The 25853-nt window shown below is 35.8% G+C and overlaps 1 protein-coding gene across 5 annotated transcripts in view; it reads right to left on the bottom strand.

The window, feature by feature from the left end:
* The window catches only part of FER (FER tyrosine kinase), a 196345-nt gene that overhangs the window by 139138 nt on the left and 31354 nt on the right, over window positions 1-25853 (bottom strand). For all 5 annotated transcript variants that reach the window (XM_035309387.1, XM_035309389.1, XM_035309386.1 and 2 more), the window contains 5 exons: window positions 20147-20330; window positions 17591-17728; window positions 15391-15510; window positions 9709-9831; window positions 4481-4670 (listed from right to left, as the gene is read on the bottom strand). In XM_035309387.1, the coding sequence (XP_035165278.1) occupies window positions 4481-4670; window positions 9709-9831; window positions 15391-15510; window positions 17591-17728; window positions 20147-20330 (755 nt within the window). The remainder of the gene's footprint in view (window positions 1-4480; window positions 4671-9708; window positions 9832-15390; window positions 15511-17590; window positions 17729-20146; window positions 20331-25853) is intronic.

The following is a 25853-nucleotide window of genomic DNA, read 5'->3' as shown; positions in this document are numbered from 1 at the left end:
TCAAGGAACACTGATTCGTGGTACCTGGAAAGCAGAGATGGGAATACAATGCACTAACACTAGCAAATTAGGAAAATAAGTACTTTAGCACTGTTTTGTGCATTTAATATTTTTTCTTCCCTTACTACTGTAAAGATTTTTTTTTTTAATATTTACCACAAACAATTTTGACCAGAAGTCGACATATCTTACTTTTAAAGCAACCACTGAGACTAGCATGTCTGAAGCCTTTTAAAACAGAATAATAGATAGTAAAAACAATCAGAAATGATGTGAAATTTTGTATTTTATTCCTTTTGCATACTTCTGCTCCAACATCTGTAACAGGAATTCAGAAATGTAAAATCTCATGCTGATACCTATGTTCTGTTATCCCACTGTGTACAGCGTTACATATGGCATTCTCCTTCAGTGATGCATTGGCAGTTAACACATCCTACTGGCTGTAGGATGATGCTTCAGCTTCCTTCTGTCCAATTTACCTATCCTGAGTTCATGTTATCAGAGACTTCACAGTCCCTTTCCTGGCATGTCTGTATTCCAGATGCCTTCCATTCTGACAACCAAGCTGGACTGAAAGTCCTTTAAAGAGCACACACAGAAAGTGCAGTAACTTTGTACCGTTGCTTCATAAGCAGCAGGGCTGTACAGGTCCTTTGGTTTGCTTACATGCTGCTGAAGGTCATGCATTAGGGACTTTCTACACCACTGTTTTATTTTACCATTAAAAAAAAAAAGGCATGACTTCAGATTATTTAGGGTATTAGAAAAATGAGAACATACATTTTTTTCCCACCATTTCTGTGTCTCATCTCTACCTCTTTTAAACAAACATATTGATGAGAAATGTAGATTATTCAGTCATAACTAGTCTTTTGGCACTGAGCTCCACCTGCTGACAAGTCTTTCCAGCATTACAGAGCTAACATACCAAGTCTCAGTTTTATCAGCGGTTCCAGTATAATGCTAAGGTATGCAAAATAAGTCTATATGAACCATGCCTATGCTGAAATAATAATATGGTTTCTAAACAGGACCTGAAGTAGTGCCAATTTAACTCCCACATGCCCTAAAGTGCTGCATTCTATTAAAAAAAAAAAAAAAAAAACTGAATAGTTATCAGAAAAAGTAAATGCATATTTTTTAAGTTGTTGGGTTTGCACCTTTACAATATTTGTTTCTGTCATTTAGGAAAACAGGAAAAGACATATTAAAATGGCACACAGACTTCAGTGTATTGATGCTAAACAAAATTAATTACTATTTTGTGTTATTACTTGGTATTAAGTCTACTGCAAGGCTTTTGTTCTCCCTGAAGATTTCTTGTTCTGTAACAACATTCAGGTCAATACTGATCTTCTAATTGTAAAGTCTTACTATGAAATGCAAACCACCATTGTTATACTAAATTACTTCAGCAAATTTTACACTGGCACTGCAATGTTCCAAATATTCTCGGTGTTTTTATTTCTAATCAAATGATTAGATGCAATGGGGTTTTCTTGTTGTTTTCTTTAATTGTGGTAGACTATTAGCACGCTCTGTTGATCCCATTAATAGCAAGAAAAACATAAGTATCTTAAGAGAAATGACAACGCAAGCATTCATTAACTAAACACTGAAAAGCTAGCTCAAGCTTCCCGTTCGTTTCTGTAAAATGACATATAATAATTCGAATACTACATTATTTTGACAAAAATCTAACTTTTTACTAGAAACAGTCAACTGCTTCACAGTGTCTATCTCCTTACTTTCATATAAGTATAGAAGAACAAGTTAACTACAATTCTCCTGATTACATTGGGCACAATATTGCAACTGCAACTATTCTAAGGGGCTTAAATATCTCTAACCATGCAAAAGCATGGTTAGCCCATTAAAAAGCTACAAATGTTAGAAAAAAGAAGATACAGTGTGTTGTGTTTTTTTCACACAGGATGCCAGGATGTTTGAATTCAATAATTCAGGATTTTTTCTTATTCTTTTCCATGCTGTCATGACTGAACAAAACAATCATCCAGCATTTTTTTATTTTTTTAAAATGCGTACATGAACACCACTATGGAGCTAACAGTCTGCAAAACATAAGCTACATTCATGAAGCCAAACCATACTGAAGACTAAAAATTATGAGCCTTCCTACAGTTCAGACAAAAAAGGGAACAAGGAAACATAAGAAGCTGTAAAATGGCACAAAGGTAAAGTAAGCTTGTCTATAAAATCCTATCAGTGTTTCACAACTGCATTCCTTTTTAGTGTCCTACAGTACCATAACCTACTGTAAGAGATGGGAAACAAAACAATTTGCAAACTATTGCTCCATGAAATTGGCTGTTATATGATATAATATAAATACTTCATATAAACAGGACTTCAACTTTTTAGTTTAAAATCACCAAAGAAAATCCAGTTGTGGTTGAATATATCAAAACAGACTTCATATGTGTGTTCGCAATTTAATTCAGTTCAACATTTGTCATTATTAAGAATACAATTTTTAAAATATGCATTTACAATGAGTTTTCCAAGGGGAATAACTACAATAAAATGTAGTATTAGACTATATTTAGACTACATGGCTTCAGATGAAGAGAAGAAACCTAAACACATTTATAACTGAGGAAACAATGGTCCTCCTGAATAATGCCAGGATGAGCATCAGCAGAAAGAATGTTCCATTTCTGATCATTTATCACCTACATAGTTATGAAAAAGAAAATTTTACTGAAAATGAAAAAAATCCTATTATGCAAATTGACAGGACGCTTATTTAAATACACAGCTGACTGAGAGGTCAAGTCTTCCCTCTCGAATATGCCTTTCATTTTTTGGAAAAAAACATTGAAAGAAATGGAACAAGGTTTTATTTACTTAAATTGCAGTTCTACCTACCAGTATTTAGGCATTTTATTAGCACGGGATATCAACTTACTAGTTAAACAAAACTTAAGTGATATTTGCCTGTCTTGAAACCTTATTCATGGGAAAACACCCAGAACTTAAACCATATCCATTTTTCATGATGTATACAAATCATATACTAAGTCCTCTGGATTCAGATTAGCAAAAATTTTGTTATTCTTGGCACATTCAACATATGTGAGAAAGCATTTCTCTCGTAATTCTAAAAATCTCAGTGTATATCTCTTTCAGCCGAAAGAGAACTTATCATAGGTAACTGTCATTCAAAAAAAAAAACATCATGAGGTCAAAATTCTGTACAGTATTTTCTCCTACACATTGAAACAGAAGTTTGGACACCAGAAGAAGGACTTTAGTGTCCTTGAAGTGGGGTGGAAAAATATCATTCTATCATTTAGACTGCTCAGACAATATTCAGTAGCACTACTACAGGTTATTATTGTAAGAAGCTAACAAGATCACCTACCTCCAAAAAACCCTAAGCCTCATGTTCTTTCACAATCATTTTCCTGATCTATCCCATTTTCTTTCCTCATCATTTTGTGTATTATCATTTCCTCCTTGGTCATAGTAAGCATTCAGACTTCATGAAATAATGTTTTGTACCAATGAAAATGGACAGTGTCTTGTAAATATTAAACAAGTTTAGTGGCATTAAGAAAATACTGACAGTTAAGTATAACTGTAGGAATGCAGAAAGAAGAACTTGGTTCCTCAAATAGATAGAGAAAACAAAAGCTTTCCTCTCAAAGACAGCCATTTCATCATCACTCCACTGAGCTACTGCTCTGTGGACCAAAAGAAATGGCTGGCTAAACCTCTAATGAAAACAAGTCACATACACCTCAGATATGTCAAACCTAATCCGTAAAAGCAAACACTACTGTCTGTCCCTTTAGTAAACAGGTATTGGTTGGCATTTTAGTTTGTTTGTTGATGCGGCCTACTGTCTCTCCATATAGCTGCATAAAACTGAGAAAAGGAAGTCACAAACTATTAGCAAAGTAAAGTACTTTTACAAATTACATAGTGTCTCATCAAGCAGAACAGTAAGTTTACTTTGATTATCAAGAGCATGTAAACATTTAAAAATAAGTTGCAAAGAAACAAATGTGAGTTGAAAAGAATTATTAGAGTATGTAATATTAATTTCTCAGTTGCGCGATGTATGCATTGATTCCAACAGCTTTTACTGTTAGTTTTCTATCTACAACTGTGAATGTATTTCTTCAGCACAGCTGACAAAATTACCAATAGGTACTCAGTCATGTTCATTAAATCTATTTAAGGATTTACGCTTTTAATTATAAAGCAATCTAATGAGAACCTTAGCACAAAGGGTACGGAAGGCCAAATGAAGGCTATGGACATACATAAAGTATTAGAATTTATTACATCTTAAAAAATAAATAAATCACATAACCGAACTGTTTTTCTATACAACTAAGTTACCACAAATGCAAAGGAAGTTTATTCACGTCAGTCATCCATGTGAATGTATGTCTTGAGCCTCTCATCTCAGGACCAAAGTACAATAGCACAATTCAGTAAAACTTACCATAGAAGTGACTGATCTGGCATCTTCTTCATAATTCACAACAGGTGGTGGTTCCTTCCCATCATTCTCTTGAACCTTTTGTTCCAGTAGTTCTTTCTGGGCTGCAAATTTTGCCTCAGAGCATCTTAATTGCTGAACTGTTTGCTTAAGTTCTTCCAGTGCTTGCTTTTGGCTCAACAAAAGAACAATACTGCAAAGAAAAATAATTTTAAAATGCACGTGACTTAAAATGGATACTTTGCTTTACAAAAACTACAAAAAGAAAGCATTTTCAATACTGGAACCTGTTTTTGGTGTAGTTTTTTTTTCAGTCACTTTATCTATTCACTCGATGAAGAAAATTTTACTAAACTTTTATAAAAGAGTGTGAAAATTCTTCAGCAAAGTTATTTGTTCGAAGGTATAAGCACATGAAGCCAATATTAGAAAATTCTCAAAGCTACCAGACAAAAAATCAATATTTTTTACTTTGCCATTAGTTTTCTTATTTCAGTCATTAACAAAAACAATAAATGTAGACACTACTACTTTCATCCACTTCTGACTGAGCTTATATCCACTAGGATTCCCCATCCTTTCGGGAAGAAATAGACTTTTAGATTATGATGTCCAGTGATGAGAAACCTACTGCAATCCACACAGTTGTTGCGATAATCATTTTCAATATACTGAATGTAAGATGAGGTTAATAAATTGGCCCAGCCTAAGGTTAGAGATACATGTTGTCTCTATCTTCTGAACGGAAAGGTCCTCTACTGCTTAAGTATATATTCTGGACTATACACAAGTAGCTCTTTAACATTCTTAAGCTAAATAAATTGAGCTCCACAGCAGCTGACCTCCCCCCCCCCTTTCTCTCATCTTTGACATGTTTTTTTTTTTTTTCACTCTGCTCTAAATATCCCTCTATTTTGTAACATCTACTGAAACTGGATCCCATATTATATTTGTGGTCTTACCCATTCTACCATTATATAGTACTTTTCTGTGAATAGATTCAGAAATCACAGGAGCATTTTCAAATTACCCTTTTTACCTCCAACCCTATTCCTCATGCAGAGCAACAGCCACCCTCAACTACCATAAGCTTTCCTTTCTGTTTGTGTAAGTTTACATTCTGGTTAACCTCTGGAGGTTAGACCTCTACAGGTCCCTTCCAAACTCAATCATTGATCCTGTGATACATTTGGATAGATTAAAACACCGTTAGCCAAGTGCAATACAGAATTCGGTTCGAGTTTACTAGTGCGTCACCTCAACTTATCAGTTTTCTTCCATATCGGTAACTCAGACTAACAGGATTTAGTTACAGTTATGTTTTATGTCCACTTTCCAGCTTTCAGTCTATTTATTGACTCTTCTTTATTTGAGAGATTTAATGCCTCCATTCTTACACTGACAGACTTCCAACCGTTACCTTATGAAAAGAACAGCTTGTTAAGGACCCAAGTTTCTCCTTTCTCAAACAACAGTTGCAGCACTGAAGACTGTTAATCAGTTTTTGTGCTGGAAACAAATTTGGAACAAAAAAATAATGTAGGTGGCCTTGAAGCAGACAGCTACATAAAAAGACTGTACTTGTCTCATACCACTCTTCTGTGCTGCAATCATCAAGGTTTCCACCTTTGTTGTAGGCAACTAGAGAGCCATTTGAAGAGTCTCCACACAGAAATAAATAAATAGATAAATAAACAAAGCCCCAGACCCTGCAGCTTGCCTAGAAATGAATAAAGTTGAGTCTGGGGAACTCCCAGAAGGATGGAGACCTGTGTGTGTAAAAGCAAAAAGTCCTTCTTACATTGACACTGTCAAGTACAGTGTCAAGTTCAGTCTTAAAAGCATGAAATGACAATACTAAAGAAATGCTAGAAAGCTAATTTCCTCATTTGGAAAACACAAGAGATGAATTAAATCAAGATGGCCGTAAGAAAGCTCTTTACATTAAGGTATCAAAGAACCCCCACATTCAACTTCAAGAAGCACTCCAAAATAGACAATCAAGCAGGTACTTAGATGACTCTATTACCCTTAGGAACTGCCCAAACCAAAGATGGACAGAAGCTGCCCAACAGAGAAATTCATGGTACCACATTCATGGTACCACATGGACAACTGTAAAAGCACTCCAACTGAGCCTAGAAACGTGGTCTAGAAAGAGACAGTTCTCACAGTCTGAAAGAACAGATGAAGGAAGTCAAGGACCGGGTCTACTGAGAAAAAGAACACTGAAGAACATCACAGTACTCTGTCCCTCTGTACCTTCGGGATAACTTCTGGAAAACGAACGCTCCTGTGAGCTCTCCCCTTTGGAGAAAAAAAGGAAATTTAGAAATTATCCCTGATAACAACCTGAGCAGATATTGAAGGATTTTTCATTTGCTCTGGCAAAAACAAATGTGTCTCATGTTATTCCTGCTTCAGAAATGAAGTTGGTTGTTATGCGCATGAACAAGGTTCAAGCAGCTCTCTCGACACTGCCCACAAGGCTACTGGAAAATCCAGAAAAAAATAAATTGCAAAGCTTATCAATTTTGCACATCCACAGCTTCAATTGTGTCCAAGAAAGCAGGGGAGACCTTACTCAACCTTGTTGTTGACACAGTAAGAAGTTGCTGTGCCATAACTTGCACATGTAAACACTAGACGTGAAACAGGCATATCCTGAACACACTAAAATCCAGAAGTCTTAGATGACAAAATTATTCCTTCACAAACTATCCTGAGACAGATGATTATTCAAACAACTTCTAAAGTAATAAGAACCATCTGTCACTGGCAGGAAAAGATAAGATGTCATATCCCCGGAGATGTGCATTGTACTAAGTTACCAAAGAACCTAAGCCCTCACAACCAGCCAAATGATCACTTGTATGGAAAGGATGAGTATGATGTATGAAGCCACAACTGGAGGGCCCGAAAGCAAAGTTCCGCATGAGACTGTGGATATTTAAAAACATCACACAAAGGAAGTAATAATCTCTCCTGAAGACAGTGTTCTTCATCCGATCCTCACTATGGGAGAGGGAAAATAAAATAAAATAAAATAAAATCTCCCCATGAAAATACGGCCTTTTACCACTTTTACCATCAGGAGAACTTGGGAGAAAATACAAGCTCAGCTAAAATGACAGTAACCCAAATGCTGAGTGGTTACAACTCATGATCCAGAGATGAGACATATCCTAGATACTGAAACTCCAGTGCTATATTCTCTTTCCTAAACTGCGGCAAGATGAGTACCAGGACGACATTTTCCCCAAATCCGTCAGAGAACGTTCACCATTCCATCTGTGCATAAAAAATAAACTCTTTGCCTATGGCTTTTATGACTGCAAACTTTATGGTTCTTGTGGCTAGCAAGAGCTACTACCAACCTCAGAGAGTGAGATGTTATGTCAAAAATGCTTGTGAGGCCAGTAGAGGGCAACGGGTAGGAAAGTGATAGAAAGGTAAACTGAATCAGGACCAAATATCCAGTATGATACCCTCAGGAGTACAGGTGGTATACTGTGCGTACACACTCACACACACACATATATATAAAACAATCTCTTATGTTGCAGGTGATTTTGTCATTTGAAGGCAAAACTGAATATTGGTGCTGGGAAAATAGTACCAATACAGTTTAATAGTGAGGAGCTACAGAAAATCGGCTGTGGAGATACACTTCACCACATGCCCTAATGAAAAATGCAGTAGGTGTAAAGCTCAATTCATAGTGCTGCCAGAATTAGACACAGAGCAATACTATCAAGCCTCAGCACAGACTGCCACTGTAAAGTCAGTAAACACAGCTCAGACTGGCAGTGCTGAAGCTGGGTCAGAAAGAAGTGCTGAAGCAAATGAATTCCAAACTGGTTTAAGGGAAGGAAATAGGAAACTCACTTTTGCAGGCTTTACCATCATATTGCCCAGATAAAACAGATTCAGAGAAGATCTCCCCAGCACTGAAGGGTGAAGCTCAACACTTTAGGTAAGGCTCAGTAACATAGCCTCAAGACAGGTGTAGTCTGGACTGAAACCATCTTGTCAACACCACAAATGTCTGCTACAGGATTAGCCAAACGAGCCTACGCACACCAGGAAAGGCAGGGATAGTCTGAACTACTTTCAGAGAGACAAAAAGACAATAATGAAGAAACATTCCTAAGGAAAAGCAGCAAAAATGACAGTCATTATATTAATATATATATATATATATATGTATATAAAACTCTCTGGTTCAGACTGTTTATCCTTTATGTGACATGCAGCAAGAAGGTAGGTCATGAATTCATGAATTAAGTAACTGGAAAATAGTACTGTGAGTGTAATTCATCAAAGAACGAACAGAAAATTATCTAATCACAGTAATTAAACACACACAGTTTCTTATATGAGTAAAATACAATCAATAGCATCAATTGACAAGGTGCCTTCAACAAATAGTTAAGAAAGTTTCTTTTGTGTATGCAGACAGCATTACCTGAGGAATTGCATTCCATTTCATTGGTATTGAAAATCAGTACTTATGACCAAGCTAGTAAGACTATGACTGGCTTTTTTTGTTGTTGTTGTTTTTAAAAATCTGTTGTAATTACTTCAGTCTAGACTAGGATGTGAATACTAACCAGAGGTAGAAGACAACCAGTGATCTGGCACCAGAATGACTCATTGTGATGAATGATTTATTTATGGCATGTAAAATAACCATTAATCCCTCACCTTCATTATTTACCGAGCGATACTGTAGGGTGTATTGCTTCTACATTCAGTATTCTGAAGAAAATGCCATGAAGAATGAACCCAACCTGACAAGTTCCAAACATATTATTGCATAAGAAAGATTATGTGTCTTCTACATGACTTCCACTCTGAAAAGTCTTTCACAAAATTGTATGTACACAATGAACTCTGTCAGTCAAAGAGACAACCTAAATTGACTCTTTTTCTTCCTTCAAGCTGAAGTTATAACACTAACCAAAGGTCCAGTTCTTCAGCCATCACAACCGTATGACAACAAAATTAATTTAGAAGAGGCAGTCAGTTCTCTAATTAACAAGGATCTGGAGTCAGGAAGATTTATTTCTGAAATGGGAAACTAACTTGTTGCTGTTTATAAATAGGAGTAATTTCTAACAAAAGCAGAATAAGACTACTAGAGGTTATTTCTTATTTAAGTATTAAGAATTATATTATACACACATTTCCCTCAAATTAATATATTTTGAAATTTCAATTCCACTTACTCTGACTTCTTTTCACAAGTCTTAGAGGACTCTTCTATTTTTTTCTCTAGTTCCAACACGAGTTCTTCTTTGCTCAAAAGCGTTTGCTGTGTTTGCATCAGTTCTTCTATTACTGTTTTTAACCTGTAAGATATACATTACAGAAATCCATACTGTGAATACAAAAACTTTAAAACTTTGGAAACTTCTGTTGTTGTTTTTCCTGAGGATGAGAAGAAGCATTAGTCTTTAATTTATACTACTCAGTGCTTGATGGCCTTTCTTGTGGATACAAATTTACATTACACTATTAACCTATATTTTTACAGATCCACACTACCCAGTGTAAACATAGAAGGTTACAGAATGATCTGCTGCCTGCAGGTTCTTCTATCAACAAAATTTTCTCTACAATGCATGATGAGTTCTGTGAATTACCGCCTTCCTAATATAGTGCTAATATATGAGATGCTTTGCAAAAAACAAAAGCCTTATGACTGCTGAAGCACATTGATTAAATACACAGAATTGTTAGTTGGGATGTATTCACATTTAGAAACAATGAAAAAAGAACCAACAGGTCCTGCGTTACCAATTAAAACAGCACTTTTCACAATAAAATATATGTATACTTTTCTCTACAGTTAACTTTTTTAAAGTCACATAATCCTTGGTAATGGAAAATCCAAAGTCAGGAAAAAACTTGTACAAGAACACTTAATACTAAAAGAAAAACAGTTATTGCACATCAAAAGCATTACTGGAACTTTACAATTATAGTGGCAAGTATTTCAATAACCAAAAAGTCAACAAATGTAACATGAGACTTTGTCACAAACTTCTCATCCAACTCTGCACAAACACTCACATAATGACGACTTCTAAAATACGTATCAAACGAGATATGTTGGCATCAAGCAATTGTTAAACCAGGAGAAAAAATTAAAGAAAAAAACACTTGTGTGTGCATGCATATAAAATATACATAAAAAGTACACTTGAATAGGCGAATGCCCAAAAGGAAGTGGTATATATAGCACTGTGTGTATCTTCCCTCACTGCTTTCTCCGTATTTTCAAGCCCAATTTTAAAATAGTAAAGAGTGGAATAAAATCAAAACACACATAGTACTTTCTACTGCACAGATCTGTTGCTCCAGATGTGAGAGTGTCAGAGGTCAACTGAGAGTAATTTACATGCTCTAGGTATCTAGGACCCATGTTCCACGTGCTGTATGTACCAAAATGAATAATTTGATCTTAACATTGAACTAGTTCTCTCTCCTCCCAATATATTCTATACAATGTTGATTAAACATTCTTTATTCAGCCAGTCATAGATGTTATAAGACTTAAATGACTATAAAAAAGCCATATAGTGAACGATAAAAGTTTACTTCCCAAATGAACAAGCATCTGCATGTGTTTATTTTGAGATAAGAATAACACTTGAAACATTTCTCAGAAGCCCATTTTTTTTAGCAAACATTTTTATTGTTATTAGGTTATCAAAATCTGTATGCTTGACTTCTCAGAAGCAAGTTTTCTTACACAGTCTCTAAATTAACATCAACTATCAACTTTTTAATACATTGCTTAAAAATTAATTACCAATTTTCTAACTGAAAATACTGCTTTTTGATCAGCCTTCTAATCAGCATTTTAATCAACGCTGTATTTGGCTCAACAACTGACTTACAAGATGCAGATGTTACACTTAGAAATTTGCAAGTAAGATCAGTATATTGCATCCTTTATCAATAGATGATGACTTTTTGAAGATCCATTCTGCATGTGCTGAAATAACAGGAATTAGGCTGATGATCTTTAGTTGTGAGACCATTGCCTTGCATCTTCAAAGTACTGTAACAGAATGTTTCTGCAGAGGAGACAGAGCTTTCATATCTACCAAATATAGATATACTCAAGCATCAGTATTCAAGGAATTAAAACCAAACTAATAAGATTGTTCATCATGGGAATGTATGATTGCATACATGACGAATCAACACATTGAAATATTTTAACTTTTCAGAAATGTCTGAATTTATATTACTTCTGAGTTACTTTAGGATCTTCCAAGCATAAACTTTTTACTCTTCTGCTTTTGCAAATATTTCAATATTGGACTAAGACAGTCATCAATATTTATCAGGAGACATTATATCTCTCTAACAACTTAGAAAGGTTACTTAGTCCACACCAACTTTTAACTACCTCTCTCTGTCAAATCTTTAGTCAAACTTACCCAAAAGTGAAAAACTGAGACGGTTTTCTCATCACTTAAATGCCTTTTAATGATATAGACTGTATTAAATCCTCCAGTAAGTTATGTATGTAAAGTTATCGATTGTCTCTTGTATGCTCACAAATACAACAGATTCAACCAGAATTACTGAGTTTGGATCAATATACATCTTTGTATCCCTTCAAAGTCTGGAAATTAAATCCAGCCAGTGTACTGGATTTATCTATATTTGGTAGATACCAAAACTCTCCCTCCTATGCAGAAACATTTTGATGTAGTATTTAAAAGATTCAAGTCTAATTCTTACTGTTTTAACACACAGGAGGGAAAAAATCATCATATATTGATAAATATACTGATCTTACTTGCAAACTTCTCGTAATACATAGGAAGTTGATACAAATACCTGTTTTGGTTTGATTTTCTGTAGTGGTTTTAAATCAAGACTATAGCAAAAAAAAAAATTAAATCTAAGAAGCAAATAATGAGGCATATTAGCAAAAGCAGTTAAAGAGAACTAAGTAGTTGTAAAAGTAAGAGCTTCTCACCTGCACTAAAAAGCAAACCAAAAAAGGAACAAAGAAGCTAAGAATAAGCAGTCAGTTTTTACAGTGCTGGGACATAGCTAGTGGAGCTCCACAAAAATCTGCACTTAATACATTCATAATAACCCAAACAAAGGGCAAATTAAAAAGTGACAAAGAATGCTGATACAATGTTTTTGAGCTAATAAAGGAGGGAGCTGAATGTGAAGAATAGAAAAGGATTTGCTGAATCTTACAATACTCAGTAATAGGATTCTTATTTAAAAGATTAATTTCAATTCATATTGAAATAAGCAAATATACAGAGGAAAAAACAATCCAAAACTTTATTTACACAGCAAATGGCCGGCTGTAAACTGACCAGTACCACTCAGAAAATAGATCTTTAAATTAAAATGGGTGATTCCATGAAAGCACTGGCTTGACAGACTGCACCAGTCAGGAAATCAAACGGAATGATTCCCTTGGATTTGTTAAAAATGAAGCAGAAGAAGAAAGGAAACATCATTATGCCATCTTCTAAACTATGGATTACCTGTACAATTCTGGTCACTCATCTCAAAGGCAATACAGTAACCCTGGAAACATTTAAAGAAATATGACAAGCTTGATAAAAGGTATGAGTAAGTTTTGTGAAAGGAGTAACTACAAATAAAGACTCCTCTGAAAAAAAGATGATAGAGTAGGAGTATGACAGAAGCTTAGATTATCATGAGTGGAAAGGGGTAGATTATTCCTACTCTTTGGCAAAACAAGGACTTAGTCAAAAAAAATTAAACTAAAATAACAGGTTCATGAGGTTAACCTTCAGAATTCCTTGACCAGATAGATGCTTATACATATTGACAAGAGATGCTTATACATATTGAAACTGACCGGACAAACTCAGGAAAGAAATCTAGTACAATTACGAACAAATACTACTTCCAAGTCATAACATTTCCATGCTGAAAGACATGAGATGACACTGTTTTTATTCTCCTCCCTAGTTTTCCCTGTTGACCAATGCCAAAGAGAAGATGGTTGGTGAGGCCAGTCTTTGGTCTGACCATAGTACAGATAAACTTCTGTACTTCCTCGTATAACTTCTGTAGATAAACTTCTGTATAACTTCCTTGTATAACATATACCAGAAAGAGAAGATCTTGAAGACAGTAACACTTAGAAGAGAATTTTGAAGTGTCTGAATACAAGATCAGTAACAGGACACACTGGAAACTTCATTGAGTGTGTTTATCTAGGCAAATATGAAGATACATGTTTACAAACATAAGATTCTGATGAAATCTGTTTTTATTAGAAAAGCAGTTTTTCAGCCTTTTTACTTAGATATGCTGATGTCTTATTTCTAAGCACTAAAAAGCCAAAAAGTAAGTTACGTATTGTTTCGAGCTACAGAAGGTAGAGTCTCAGAAAACTGTAAGCCATACCAAAAAGGTAGATTTTGTGCATGTATTTTTTCCTGTTACAAAGCTGAAGATGATCTAGATATGTACAACGTTTACATAGCTTATCCAGGAATAATCCCACTTTAGTAATGATGCAGAATATGCTATTAGCGTATTATTAACAGAAGCATATTAAAACAGAAGGGAGGGGTTTTAATTATCATGGGATTAGTTCGCAAGAAAGATGAAGCTGTTTTAGTACTAAGGAGGACAAGCCTGACAAGAAAAGCTAAAAACGTACATTTAAAAAGTTATTGCAATACCTATTTAAGAAAAAAAATATATTGTAAGGAATTGGATTACACAGGAAAAAAAGATGACAATTAATGACCTTGAAAAGGAATGAAGAAAATCTAGAGAATCTGTCATAGTGAGGAACCATGGGATTAGAACAATCTACAGAAGCTTTACTGTAATGCATTTATATGTGAAATATCTTACTGTTATGAGGACTGTCTCTGACTTTTTTTTCCACAATAACCTATAAGAAACAAGAGTTTCTTTCTTCAAGTTTGCTTAAGCAGAAAAAAATAAATAAAAAAAACAATAACCAACGACTGCTTTGTTATTTAGATTAGTTATGCTTTTGAAAGCAAACAAACAAGTCAAACATGGACTGAAATAAAGTATAGACACCAAACCATTATAAACAATGGAATTCTGAGTTTACCATTTTAAACTGCTGTAGGAAATATAAAAAAATATGTGTGTACAATAAATACTTGCAATCTCACAAGTGACTGCACTGGAACATTTATGGAAAAGTTAAGGTTGATACGAGAACATTTTAACAAAGGATAATAACTTCAGCAGGAAATTTGTTCCCCAGTAACAACTGATTAAAGGTGAAATTGGTTAAAATAATTAAAAAAATTAAATATGTAAACATGAATATTCAAATGTGCAGAAATATTTTACCACACTGCCTGACTGAAGGTTCCATGAAATGCAATACAACAGCTACACTTGTTTTAGTAAGTTAACATCTTAAAAGATACAAGGAAGAATGAGAAATTCCTTTAAAAACTAAAACATTTACAAAACAAGTGAAATAATGCATTTGAAAACTTCTCTGGATGGCAATCCAAATCACTGACTGCAGTACTGTACTCGGTGGCTTCATCAACAGATTTCAGTGTTTTACCTAGAAAACTGAATGTTGAAACACTTTGGGGAAGATAAGGAACTACATTCCCAAGGAGGATTAATGACAGAATAGGGGCACAGTATAAATTAAACAGGGAGGAGAGGTAACTGTATTGAAAATGCTGACAAGTCTTCCGCGGGACCTGGGTATGTTGTGCTAAAGAACAATAAAAACAGCAATAGGCAAGGGCTTAGACCCTGAAAAGTATATTTTTATGCAGCAGACCTTAAAAATGAGGACACAGCAAAACAATGAGATGAATGAGATATAAGTTAGGACAGCATTTCTGAAGCGTGGAAGTTTTGTAAAGACTTACGTGACTTGTAAACTTTCTGCTGTTAGATTATTCCACATGATCTCATTAGCTTGAAGGTTTTCATTTTCTTCTAATAAAGATGTATCAAACTCTATTTCTTGTTCAACAACTTCTGATGACCTAATCCAGTAAATAAATGTTGTATTTATAAAATTAACATGCATCTTTGAGTGGAGCATAAAGCAAACCATTACACTTTGAATTATTTTAGTAATGGAATATAGATAAAACCTCGTGTGGAATAAATGGAAAGCAGAAATTGCATCTTATTTTTCCTTTGAATGAAGAACATAGTCCTAAACCCATACCAGAGTATAAACCCGAATACAGTTCTTTGAATTAAGTTCAGAAGATAACCAAGGTTCTCAGGAAATCTACGTGCATAGGTCCACTAATCCTGCTATAAAGCTGCACTTAATCACTACCAATTTGCAAATTAACAAAGAAGGATAACATGAGGTCTTAGAACTATTTCCATGAGTACCAATGTACAGTAACAGTTCAATAAATGGTTAATACAATTGTGTTTTGTTTTGGTTTGGTTTGGTTTTGTTTGTTTGTTTTTAATATAAAAGTTTCTTGTAATAACACAGGCACAGAATGGCTTGGGTTGGAAGAGACCTTAATGATCACCCAGTTCCAACCCCACTGCCATGGATAGGGACACCTCCCACTAGATCAGGTTGCCCAGGACCTCATCCAACCTGGTCTTGAACAGCTACAGGGATGGGGCATCCACAGGTTCTCTGGGCAACCTGTTCCAGTGCCTCACCACCCACTGAGTGAAGAATTTACTCCTAACATCTAATCTGAATCTCCCCTCTTTTAGTTTACAACCATTAACCTTCTCCTGTCACTCTATCTGAGCAAAAAGTTGTTCTCCATGCTTTTATAAGCCCCCTTAAAGTTCTGAAAAGCTGCAATGAGGTCTCCCCAGAGCGTTCTCTTCTCCAGGCTGAGCAGCCCCAGTTCTCTCCACCTTTCTTCATAGATGAGCTCCTCCAGCCCTCTCTGGAGGGCCATCTTCGTAACCCTCCTCTGGACCTTCTCTAACAGCTCCACATCCTTCTTGTGCTGGGAGCCCGAGACCCGGACGCAGCACTCCAGGTGGAGCTTCACTGGGGCAGAACAGAGGGGGACAGTCACCTCCCTCCACCTGCTAGTCACCCCTCTGGTGATGCAGCCTAGGATGCAGCTGGCCTTCTGGGATGCAGTCACACACTGCTGGCTCACGTCAAACTTTTTCATCCACATCAACCCCCAAGTCTCTCTCTGCAGGGCTGCTGTCAGTGAGTTCTTCTCCCACTCTGTGCTCATGTCTGGGATTGCCCCGACCCAGGTGCAGCACCTTGCACTTGGACTTGTTGAACCTAATTTGGTTCACATGGGCCCACTTCTCCACCCTGACCGTGTCCCTCTGGATGGCATCCCTTCCTTCTGCTGTATCAACTGCACCACTCTGCTTGATGTCATCTGCAAACTTGCTGAGGGTGCACTCAATCCCACTGTCCGTGTCACTAACAAAGATATTAATCAGCACCGGTCCCAGGACAGACCTGAGGGACACCACTCATCACTGGCCCCCACCTGGATGCAGAGCCATTGACCAGCACTCTCTGAGTGTGGCCTTCACACTGATTCCTTATCCAGCGGATGGTCCAGTCTTTCCAATTTGGAGACCTGGATGTCATGTGGGACGTGTCAAAGGCCTTATCTGTGTACTCAGATGGTTTCAGGCACTGCTCAATCTGCAATAACTGCAGTGTGCACAGAGATGCCTAGCATTCATTTACCCATGATATAGACAGTAAGAGAAATAAAGCAAGCAAACAGCACAGCACAGGATGCAAACTGCATCCAAATACTCAGTAAATTAGCCCTTGCTGAATCTAGATCATTATGTATTACCGAAGTTATGGTTCAGAGAATCATAACAACATTAATATGAATTTTGTTATTCTAGAGCCAGCCAAATAGATGGATGGTTAAAGAAACAAGGTTAAAAGCCTGACTTTCAGCCAACCTTCTTCTACACATGCAGGTACAACTACTTCTCAAATTAGAATAAAGCTTTATAAGTAACAATGTAAAAGGAAACAAATAGAAATAAATCACGCTCTGGTTGCTTAAACAGCGTTGCAGTTTAACACAAGGTTTTCTTAAGAAACATTAACATGCACAGCAAGAAGAAAATACATACCTGTGAGTATCTACGAAGTCATTATACTCAGAATTGGGGTCTATCTGTTCAACCGAGGTCTGGATCTCTTTATGGACGTTCACAATCTCTTCCGTAACAAGACTGGTGATCTGGCTATACTCATCCAAGATTCCTTTTCTAGAGAGGAAAAAAAATTCTAGTGTATAACATGGCACTGAAGGCATAGATGGCATTGAAGATGCTTCAAACTTTCAATTTGCTCTTTCTACAAATTCTTGTTGCAACTGGCTAAAAAGGGAAAAAATAAGACAATATATTACTCAAAGAAATAACAGATCAGTTGTGGCCTCTTCTTTACAAACTGGCTATTGGTGGAGAAGTCTCTAATAACGTGCTCCTTGTACTAGTTTCAGTGCATCTACATACAGGGTAGCTAAACTAAAACTGTAGAGATTACAAGGAAAATGAACACCCTTGATGATACCCTTTTTCACAACAACGTGTTTGTCATAATCTTCACTGAAGTTTCTCATATTCCCCTGACTGATAAAATAAATGTATTCTGGCATAAGGGAAAAGGAGTTTCAAAGCAGTGTGAACACTTTTTTTTTCATCATTTTATCCGTCCTTTAACATATATTCATTTTATGAATTGACATACATCACAAAGTGGCATATTATTTACAAGAAGAACCAAAATCAAGGAAGAAGTTCACACAAGAAAGTACACGTCATCCAGCCTTGTCATTACCTGGTCCCTGTAGTGGGGAAAAGCAAGTGATTAAGGAGTAGTAAAGGACTAGGTCATATTTTACCACAAATTTTAAGACCATCCAGTAACACTTCCTCAGAATACTTTCCCGTTCTCTGCTTTCCATAAATGAACCCTCAAAATCATTTCCAATTTCTTTTTATTTTTTTTTATTGACAGATTTTCTGGCTTGCCAGGTGCTGAAGTATAGCAAGCTTTTTCAAATACTGATCAATTTTGACCATACTAGAGAAAAATGCAGAGAAAAAAGTATTAATATTTTATCCTGGATATGATCTCTAGACATGTTCACTCAGTAAAAAAACATTATTTGCTTGGATTTTTCCAGTACTTTTTCTGAGGCGAGAATAGGCAAAAGAAGTATTTTGTCTTGCCTGTGAACAACATGTCTGAAAACACTCCACAAAACAGTTCAAAGACTGAAACAAAAGAGATAAGCCAATGTCAACTACAGCAATGCTATATCTAAGAGAAAGGGAATTGATGTCAATTACAAAATAATAATAATAAAGTTAATCTACGCTTCAAGATTGCCAAACAAGTTGATCTGCCAAATCAGGACTATTGGGGAAGTTTGTTTCATACTATGGCAACATCAAGCTTCACACCTGACATCACCAGATCTTTTTACAGAATTAAGCCCAGAGTTAACGTAAAGTGCTAATTTTCCAATCAACTCTGATCTCACTAAAAATTATCAGCTATTGACAAAAATTGTTTCCAGTCTTTACCTCAAAGATAACAAAGACAAATGGGCTCAATAGGTTTTTGCATGATAAAATTCTTCAGTGAATTTCTTACATTTCTGAAATATCAACTTAACTGCAACAGAAAAATTCATCTGTATTCTCTTGTGATTCTACAGAAAGATTAAAAGGGCTGAGGAGACTACTACAGAGGTCTATTTCATTTATATAACCTGCACCAGCATCAAAGGCAGTAATATGATGCTATATGGGGCCATTAATGTTGTCTACATCACGTAAGCATATGAGTATGAAATCCTCAACTCTCCCTCACTTCCTATATGCTGAAGGCAAGATGAACATAGGCTCCAGAAAATATAAGAAAATTAGTGCATCACATCTAAATGAACAATATCTACAAGAAAAAGTAACTACCCTGCCTTTTAAACCAAGTGGTATACAGAATGCACAAGAAAAAGACCTAACCAACTCACATGCTTCAGGAAAGTCAGAGAGGCAGCACGGTGGTTACAGACCGGAAAAGAGGGCTTAAAGTCCTAATTTTCTGTTCTCCGAGATCATCAGTTTGCATATCTTCTGTAATTATGTAGAAAATGACTTTTCAGGGAAAAGGTAATTGTATTTTTAAGGTTGGATTCCTTTCACTGAGATTAGGTCTATGTGATCCTGTTTTTTGCCAATACATATGCTTAACCATACATCTGCCTGGACCTGCTCCAAAATGACTGTCAAGATGGTTGGCAAGTTTAAAGCAAATTTGTTTGTGGGAGAGTTTCATAAAAATAAGACTACCAAAGAGGCAGCAAACTTCTATACTATCCCAGCAGAAGGAGAGGACAAAGCATGAGCTCAACTGTAAACATTGCATTTTATCTGTAAAATTTAAGTTTTCCAAGAAGACAGTGTCTCACCAAAATGCTTAAGCATCCCCTCAAAACTACTGTCTGTGTTTGAATACTTATCTATTCACAATTATTGTTAACTGAAAGATAAAAGTAGCTTTTTTCATTATCCTTGATATAAAAATAATAAAAGTTTATTCATTTCTAATAAGGCTATAAATTAGGATACTGCACACATTTTTCAAGCTTAAATATATATAGGAAGACATCTTACAGGGCTTTAATCATTTCTTCTTGCATTTTCTGTAGCGAATCAAGTAACAGAGGAAGCGTAGTGTCATAATATTGGTGCTGATGTAACTGTGCTCCTTTCAGTGCCAACACATATTGATTATGCAACATATGAAGCTTCATAGTAGCTTTATCACACCGATCTTTGGCTTTCTCAGTCTCCTTTCCTAACGGAAAACAAAAACAAAAAAGGAAAAGTTGATTTAAAAGTATACAAACTTGTGCATAATTCTAAAAGATTGATGGTAAGTTTGCAGCTTTTCTTCTCCTAAAGAAATAACATTTCCAAGGTATTACTGTGAAGAAAGTAAAATTTGACAATTTTCAGGTTGTTAGTAAGACCAAATGCCTTGGTTTTCTTCTTCTGGACTAAGGAAGAAAAAAAAAATGCATTTATTTTGAGTAGAAATCTAAGAATTCTTTATCTAAATTTATATGAAAACCACTATCTACACAAGTATAGAAATAATACCATTATTAAGGATAAAACTCATTCATATGATTATCAAAAATGCTCTTTTTTGCCTCAAAGCCAATGTTTATTTTTTAAAGAAGAAAGTAAGAGATGTCCTACTAGGTCAGACCCATGATTCGTGTATTCATTTATTCTGGGGGAAAAAAAAAAGCGCCACATATCTTCCCAAGAAAGCACTGATGCAGCCTACGTATCAGTAGCTGAACTCCAGCACTATTACTCCTGTCCAAAACTCTCTGCCCTAAAACCACAACTTAACATTTCCTCATCACTGTTGGAATGCATCAGGAAGTATCAGGTGGTCAGCATTACAATCTCATCTCCACGCTATTGGAACCTAGAAATCCTCAAGTCCATGCTTACAAGACCAGCTGGGTGCTGAACCAGAGAGTCACAATGTTCTTCAAGAGGTCATCTATTCTACTCTTTGCCACAGTGACTGCACAACTATGTGACATATGCCTCTGTGATCTTCCTACAATCCGCAATGACAGATAACTTTGCAATTTCCCAGTACCATTCAGGTCAGTGTGCTACTTGTGATATGATGGCACAGTCAGCACAGTGTCAGCTGAGCTAGCTGAAGACACTCCCCCACCATCTCGTCCCTTCGCTCTCCAATCTAAATTTTTATTGCTTTAATAAACTCTTTATACTCTTGCTTACTTCATCTGTGTGCCACGGACATGAAATACAGATTCTACAGTTCTCTGGAGTCCATCTTTTATACAGTAGAAGACTAGATATTCTCCTCTTCTGACTACTCTTCTAATCTTCACACTGAACAATGTATAGTTCAGTGTGAACTATAATGTATGGGTCTTCCCTTAAAAATCCTGTTTTCTCTTTTCAGTCAAATGGCTCACAGCCTCACACAAGTGTAACTTCAGTCAAGGTTCAACTTCGAAAGCCACAGGATAAGTCATACGTCCAGACGCTTCTAGATCATTTCAAATGTAAGAAAAAGTGCCTTTTTTAGATGCCATACAAACAGGGCATCCTAATTAGTGATGATGTAATTAACCTGATCTTGGAAGAAAAAAAAAAAAAGAACCCACTACATTTTTCCCACCATCTCTCCAGTTTCTCAGATTATTTTAAACTCTACAGCTCTCCTCCAATGCACTTTAAATCCCTTTAAGGTATAGTGACGCCTGTAAATTCAATACGCAAACTCTGTCTCAAAGTGATGAAACACTGGAAGACCACCCACACCTAATCCCAACATATATCCTTTCATGTCCCACAGGATATATTATTCTGACAGGACCCCGTTAATAACCATTCTCCAAGCAGTTTTAAGCAGGCAGTTTTGCACCTCTATTACAGTATTTCCAACTTGATCATGCATTGCCCTTGTCATAAAAGGATAATATATTATTTTGACATGTTTCCTTACTGAGACATATAAGCTCTTACTCATATCCTCATTATCTCCTCAATATTTATGAAGTGTCTGATGACTTTTTTCAGGCACTGAAAGCATTTTAAATGAATCTGTATCTGCAATTATCAAACGCAGATTCTCAATAACCTGCACAGATAAACACACACCAACTAAAAATCTCAATCATACCGATACATTTCATACAATCTTAAAATAAAGTAATAAAAAAAACTTTAACATGTCAACCACCTATCATAAAGCAGTAGATAAAACGAAAAAGTGGCAGATTAAGACTTGAAAGCAGACCTTGAAAAGCTGAAATTTTGTCAAACGAGGAACACACAAAGGTTTGTGAACTCTGATAAATTAAAACATAGAAACACATTATCGCCTCTCAAAAAAGATTTGCAGGAAAAAACTTGTAAAATAGCAATAAAACTGATAATAAATCCTCTTTCAAATACAGTGGAGTCAGCAAGCTCGTCAGAAAACGTAAAGAATAGTTGCTATATAAAAGGCTCTGGTAGATATTTTTGTTGTTGTTGCATTCATTTTCACTGTGAATGACCTTCAGAGATTTCCATGTTGAAATGTCTCGGTATGAAAGAGTCAAAGAATCTCTCTTCAGAGACATCAGAAGAAGAGGTTAGAGAACAAATGAACTAAGAAAAAATTAGCAGGACAGGAAGGTATTTAGCTTTACAACTCAAAAGAAACTTGAGGAAGTTTTTTTTTTGAAACATTATGATCTGCTTTTAAAGGAGGAAGTAGGCAGAGTGCCTCAGGAATATTAGTTGGGGCCTGATATATGAGGTGATAAAGATGTTGATAAAGATGTTGACTGAAGCGAACAACCAAAAACTCATTTCTCACGGGGAGATAATTTCATTTAATTATATATATTATTTTCCCAAAACATAAGAATATTGTAGTATTTATTTCTAAATTAAACATATATCACTTGGAGGGGAGTTTAGAAAAACAAAACAAAATCAAAACAACAACAGCATGCTCAGAATAGCATCCCAGAAACTGGAATGACTGAACACGAACATGTCTGATGCCAGTGCACCAAGAGTACAGGAAAAAGGTATAGCTCAGTATCCCATTTTCCCATCTGCCTTAAGGACTTTGCTCTACACATTATCCCTTAGCAAAACGCTTCAACAAGTTTGAGGATAAATCAAAACATCACACACGCCCAGCTTTCAAATACAGTTGGTTATCTAGAGACAAGACCTATCTACATGGTCTTTGTGGAGAATAAAAAAAGATAATGGAAAAGCAACTGAAGGGAGTCTGGATAGGAAGCAGTTGAGTAGTAGCTACAGGACAAGGACTGGAGGAAAGGAGAGAAGACAAGGCAGCTGGAAATCAGAGCTGGAAAAAACAAGTTTTCCTTGCCTTAGACTAATCCTTTAGCAGATGCACTGGACTGAGCACTCCTTTGGAGAGGGGAACACAGCAGTGGGAGAGGAAGAAATGCTGGATTTCTTTTTGGTTTTGTTTTATTATTATTATTATATGCTTGGCCCCTCTTACTCAAGCTATTTGGCCAGCACATTATGAATTACATAATCCAAAATTATCTCAAAATATTATACTCTGATATTTGAACTTCAAGTAATTTTTACTAGAAATTGAAATACTTGACTCTCTAGAATGGCACAGCAAGAATGCCGGCCTTTTCTTTGCAAACGTCAAACTTTCATAATTGAATTTTGCAAGCTTCATAATACGGTTTACAGCTTAACATATTGTACACACAGTCTGTTTTTATAAACATTAAACAGATTTGTCAACAACTGGTGGCAGTAGAATTATAATTAGATCTATTTATGAAATTCATTATACAGATAAAGAAAATTGGATGTTTTCTTCTGTGTTAATTGACACATAGAAAGAACTACTGTGTTCTCAGCCTCACTGCATTTTGCTGTTTTAAAAAACAAATTACAACATGGAAATAGTACTGTAGCTCTGTAGCTACATTTCTTTTATTAATCATAGGTCCAAAGGCTGCATTTAAAAGTTTAGTGTGTATGATACATTGATTTAGTCTACAATTAGTGGAGGTGTTCTCCTAAGGAGCAATGTATAGTGAAGGACTATTCTCCACACAGATGGGAGAAAGGAATAGTTTAGACATTAATGAGGTTTCTGAAAGAAATACAACATTGATAGGCTCTATTAGGTAGCGGTTATTTATGATGTAAATTTTTGGTTTAGTTTAACAGCTGAAAGCTGTTTGTTGGGGTTCATAGTTCAGAAACCTTTACTGATGGAGCACCGTATGGTTTGACATACCATGATTTTTCTTAAGCTGGTAGGGGATGCAGCTTGAAGACATGCACGAGCAAGCTTTGGGTTTTAAGCTTTTCAAATCTGGATTACGGATCTTTTCTTCAAACAGCAAAACTGTGACACTGCAGAATACAGAGCAAAGCATCCACTAATCTGCACAGAACAAGGATCAACCTCCTGATGGTTATCTGTAGTACAACATTTAAGACTCAGGAACTAGTACAAGTTTAGCTGTTCAGATTTCAAGTTCAACTTCATGACAGTGTAGGTTAAAGTACTGACCGACACTTTAATGTTTCTGCAACAGAAAATTCCAGTTAAGCTCCTTCAGTTTAAGCCCGTCAGCTAAATCTTATGTATCAGCTAGTAACAAAAGTAAAGGTCCAAAAGATCAAATAAACATAGAACCATTTAAGTTGATAAAGACCCCTAAGATCATCAAGTCCAACCATTAAAATAGGTGATTTTATTAAAAAATTATCCTTTTGAGGGAGAAAAGCATACACTGAAAATCTCAGGTTTGACTAACATGAAATACAAAGCATTCCCTTCAAAATCAGAAGTCCTAAAAGAAACATTTTGGATAGGTTAAGCACAGAAAGTGGTCATGAAGAATTCCAAGACTGAATGCTCTAAGAAGCAATTTATTTATGTCCACATTGTAGACCAGCTGGTACAAAACAGAAGTTCAACACTGTACTTTAATGGATACATGCTACCATAACCCCTGAAGTTCTGTTTTACTGCAGATACAATAGAAGTCCTTCCACTCAAACAAAGCCCTCTGCCAAAGAACCCTGCTTTACAGAAATATTGTATTATTTTCCTCTCAGCATTGCTTTGCAACAGTGGTAAGAAAAGCTGTCTAGAAGACCTCTTCTACGTATCAGTTTTTAAGTTTGTTCTTAAGTTTGTTTTGTTTTTATTTGATTTGTTGTTTTGGGACCTCTGTGGACAGGAAGGGAGAAAAATGTTTTAAAGAAGAAAAAATTGGCCAAACACAGATAGCCATAAGCTTGTCGGCACTTCAGATGTTCTCTCAGATTTTTGCATCTTTTAAGTGTTTTCTCTTACAAAACAATAAATACCATAATTGCTTTTTGAAACTGCATAATTGAATACTAAATATAGCATGAGAATGCAGCATAAATCTGATGGAGGCATTTAGAATGTCTACCATCAGAGAGAAATGTCTGCAGTAACTTCTTGCCCAATTTTCAGATAAATCCCAGACATCATCTAGGAGTCCAATGTTAGGGTATTGCAAGAAAGATTTCCTCTGGCTTCTCACTCATAGGAACATTAGTTACAAGACAGTATTTGGTTATTGGAGAAAGAAAAGCACAAGACCAAAACAGCTGCTTCAGGAGCAGAGGATACTTTACTAGCACAAGTACCTCAGAAGCAAGAGATGAAGGACACCAAAAAATGTTATTATGGAGTTAAAACAACCAGTGATGCCAGATAGAACTTAAGGATTTTATGCCTATTTGCTTGTAAGAGAGGCTGAAGCATGAAAAAAAA

This window comes from Oxyura jamaicensis, chromosome Z, assembly GCF_011077185.1.
Source record: "Oxyura jamaicensis isolate SHBP4307 breed ruddy duck chromosome Z, BPBGC_Ojam_1.0, whole genome shotgun sequence".
NCBI classification, from domain to species: domain Eukaryota; kingdom Metazoa; phylum Chordata; class Aves; order Anseriformes; family Anatidae; genus Oxyura; species Oxyura jamaicensis.
The sequence above is the reverse complement of the archived record's forward strand: the minus strand, read 5'-3'. Positions and strand labels throughout refer to the sequence as shown.